This window comes from Thalia democratica, chromosome 3 (assembly GCF_965202585.1).
Source record: "Thalia democratica chromosome 3, ktThaDemo2.hap1.1, whole genome shotgun sequence".
In the NCBI taxonomy this organism is placed as follows: Eukaryota; Metazoa; Chordata; class Thaliacea; order Salpida; family Salpidae; genus Thalia; species Thalia democratica.
In genome coordinates, this window is record NC_139167.1 from 82,667,710 (window position 1) to 82,671,847 (window position 4,138).

Here is a 4,138-nt window from a genome sequence, read left to right on the forward strand (position 1 = left end):
TTTTTAATAACTAAGGTAGCTACAAATTGTATCAAATAATACATAAAAATTTAGTGGGCATTAGTTTATTTTAAATAACACCCAAGTGCAATACAACAAATTATTAGCTCTAAAACATTTCAAAAATTAAACATCTGTGTATTTTATTATTGTTTTTATAAAAACATAAACTTTTTTAAAAATTAGGGTTATATTTATTTTAATCAAAGAAAGGTGTTTTAACTTTATTAATCTATATATATTCTAACATTCAAGTAAAGTTCTTATAAAAATGTTATAGACATGTGATAATGTTTGTAAAGTGAATATACTGTAATTTTGTAAATTTTTTATTCACTAAAAACTTCTCTCTAATTATGAATCGAAATTTCTACATACAATTCATGTAAATCTTTTTAAACAAAAGACATTTTAAATGCGATATATAATCATTTTTTACCAATAAAACATAAAAGGTAATAAATACATTCGTATTACTTTTTTTACGTTTTTTTCTTGTCTTGATCTTAGGAAAAATCTTTAGCATATTTTTAATATCATTTAGTGTTAGTAAAAACGACAAATTTAACATCTAAAAAGCATAAAGAGAACAATATGAATATAAACTTTTATGATGTTAAAAAACACTATTACTCAGATTTTAGATAACGTTATCTTAAATTTCTGAGTTAAAGATACTTGAAAAGAGTTTAAATATCAATAGATAGTAATCATTAAGTAGATGACAGTTAAACTAATACAAAGGGACTTTGACAGTTGAATACTGACAAATATTTTCAGTAGCTTCACATGATGCTTCTGACCATTCATCTTTATCAACATCATAACATAATACAATTCTTTCGCAATCTCGAAAAACAAATATTTTGCTTCCAAATTTAATTGCATTTATACTTAATGATCGAAAATTAGGTGTTTGAACTGTAATAAACACATTGCTAGTTTTATCAAACATTTCGCAATTAGTGTCAAAATGAGTACCACCAATTGCAAACAATTTTCTATTAACACAAACTAAACCATGATTACTTCTTCTTTCGATCATAGTGGGCATTGCTGTCCAAGTATCAGTAAAAACATCATATGATTCAACTGTGTTTAAAATTCTACGGTTATTATTTCCACCAGAAACTACAATATTTTCTTCAAATATTGCACAAGCTGGATGTGATCTTGTTTCTTTCATTTTTGCAACTTCTTTCCATTTTAATCGTTTAGCATCAAACTGAAGACAAGATTTTAAATACTCACTATTATGACCACCAAAAAGATAAATTTTATCCATAAATGAACAAGCACAAAAGTGTTGACGTTCTTCGGGCAAATCACAAACATAACTCCAAGTTTTACTAAAAGGTGAATATTTTTCAACTGATTTTAAACAATTATGTTTAGGACCCAACCCACCAAATACATACTCTTCTCCTTTAAAACTAAGTGCTTTAGAAAAAGATCGTTTTTCTAACAATGAAGGATGTTCTTTGAGTTCCTCAAAATTGTTCACATCCAGTATTTTCACTTGATTTAAAGATTTTACACTTTCAGAATCTAAACCTCCACAAAGAAGAATATTAAATATGACTTCATTAAACTGTCTACTTTTATCATGAATAATAGACAAACTTTGAAAAAAAGTATCTCTGTTTTTCAACAATTCTAGACAATCATTATTCTTAGAAAAACAGGAAGACAAACTTATAAGATACTTTAAACGGTGATCTGATAAAACTTTAAGACGAACTTTTAATAACAACTGTTTTCCAAATTTGCTACGTTCTTCTTTGTTGTAACTTAACCATTTATTTGCTGCATTGTGAACTTCAACTTCTGAATCGATTTGTAAACTAGAACTTGCAAGTATTTTAGAGACAGAACTAAAATGTAACTCTAGAAAGCTTTCTGTTTCAACTATCATACTAAAACAACGTGCTACGTATCTAAAAACTGTAATTTTAAGACCTGACATGTTGAATAATGTGGCTAGCTGATAAAACAATACGGCATTTTTAATTTTCAGCTTTTCGTTAAAATTTTCAAATGCTTTACTTATCAAGTTTTCATTTAATAAATGTTTGTTTAATTTGATAGCCGATGTTAGTTCACAATGTTCTCGATTCATTTCATCTGAAATATCATAACTCAAGTTATTATAACTGTAGTATATATATTTATCAAACTTTGTAAACAGGTTGTTTTTTATGTCTACAATGTCTGCAATCTTTGTTCAAAGTTACATAATTACGCAAAATTTATGACAAAATGTAATTACTTATTAATTTTTTATTCTAACTATAACTTTTAAATTCTAAAAATAGTGAGTTTTTCTAATCATTCGTTTTTTTGAATAAAACCTTTAGATTGTGTTATATTAGTTTTTAATCTAATAATTGTTTTCTAAAATTACTATACAAGTTCTAATGTAAAGTAGAAAGTAGTAATACTTCTACAAAATGTCAAATACATACATGACACATCTTAACAAAATTAGTCATTTCTTGTTAATAATAACAAATATAATTATTGACATTTTTGATGACTTGTTTAACTAGTGTAGAAAAATTATTTCATAACATTATACCTTAACTAAAAGTTTTTAATGCATGAAATACTAAATATACAAAAACTGTTACTATAAATGATAAGCTTATCTAAAGATTTTATAAGTATCTAACTTACTATTGATCATACCGATAAGTGTCATACATCTTTAAGCAATTAAAATATCAAGTACTTAATAGATATTAAATATTTAGCACATTTTATTATAAACGCTTAAACAAAATAAAGTCTTAAAACTAAGTTTTTATTAGTTAAACAATGAATACGGTTGAAACAATTACAATAAGTTGATCTGCAACATGTTGCAAATTATCATAAGTTTGTTTTATTGTAGGAGTCAACTAAGTAAGTACATAAAATATAAATTAGATTAATTGAAATTCATTTTTTATTAAGTTCTATAAAAGTTTAAAATTTAATATACATTACCATTTTTCCCTTCCAAATTACTAGTAGAACACTTTGTACGTAAAAAATATTGTAATTTACCTTAACATTGACTTACCCAGCTTATTAGAGCCATCAGAAATTTGCAAGTTTTTCCTTTGGAAACTAACTTCAGAATTTTGCTTGCAAAATTTTAGAAAACTTTTTTGTTTATCAACATTAAAATTTTTTAAATATACTTTGAATTTTGCAACATCACTATCCTTCACATCTTTTCCGCTTGAAGTGATTTTCGCAGACATGAATTCTAATTTTTTAGTCAACTTAACTATTACTATTGTTCTTAAGTAGTCAACATTTTTAAACCACTTAAATAAATTTGTTAAAAGTTGTTAACATTTCACTTTTTTAAGCATTTGAGCAACTGTTATTAACATATTAATACCAGTTTATATTTCAAGTAGTTTTAAAACTTTTTGGAATTTTTACTTAAATCATTCTTTATAATTTTCCCATAAAAAATACAAAAATGCACATTAAATTTAATATTTATTTTAGGTAGGTAATATGCAAAAACATTAAATACCCTGTTGTGATTATTTAAGGCTTGTTATTGTTTATAAATGTTTCACAATTCTGGCTCATTTTAAGTCTTATAAAATATTAGCTATAGTTAGTAATTATATGCAAAAAAAAATATTAAACATGACACTGCAATGCATACTTCGCAAGAAAACAAAGTTATGTTGTTAAATAGTAGAAATGCTACTCTTTGAGACTAAATATAGTTTTATTAAAACAGTAGTAAGAGCTAAACACTAAAAAAAGACATTGTTAAATAAATTTGAACACCTAAATTATTATAGTGATAACAAACATAAATAGTATTGAATAATTAAAACATTACTTATAAGGCTAAAATAGTTTAAATTTAAATCTCAAAAAACATTAAATTAACATTTATTAATCGAAATTCTTTATAAATAGGTATAAAAATTTAAAAGAGAAAAAATATATCTTTATTTGAATTTTTTAGGTTAACTGAAAAATAAAAACTATAAAACTTTAGAAAACATTTGAAACAAAAATATTTTCATCGTAAAAAAGAATTCAAACAAATCTTTATTTTGCATTTCACAGGGTAAAAAATTACACTTATAATTTTGAAATTACATATTGTTATAGTACAAAA

The 4,138-nt window shown here is 24.1% G+C and overlaps 1 protein-coding gene across 1 annotated transcript; it reads right to left on the reverse strand.

Annotated features, from left to right (window-relative positions):
- Nucleotides 1-733: 733 nt before the first annotated feature.
- LOC145832618 (kelch-like protein 7) lies at nucleotides 734-1,915 on the reverse strand. The gene has a single exon (XM_082939921.1). It carries the CDS (start codon nucleotides 1,913-1,915, stop codon nucleotides 734-736), a length of 1,182 nt encoding a protein of 393 aa, XP_082796047.1.
- Between the last annotated feature and the right edge of the window lie 2,223 nt (nucleotides 1,916-4,138).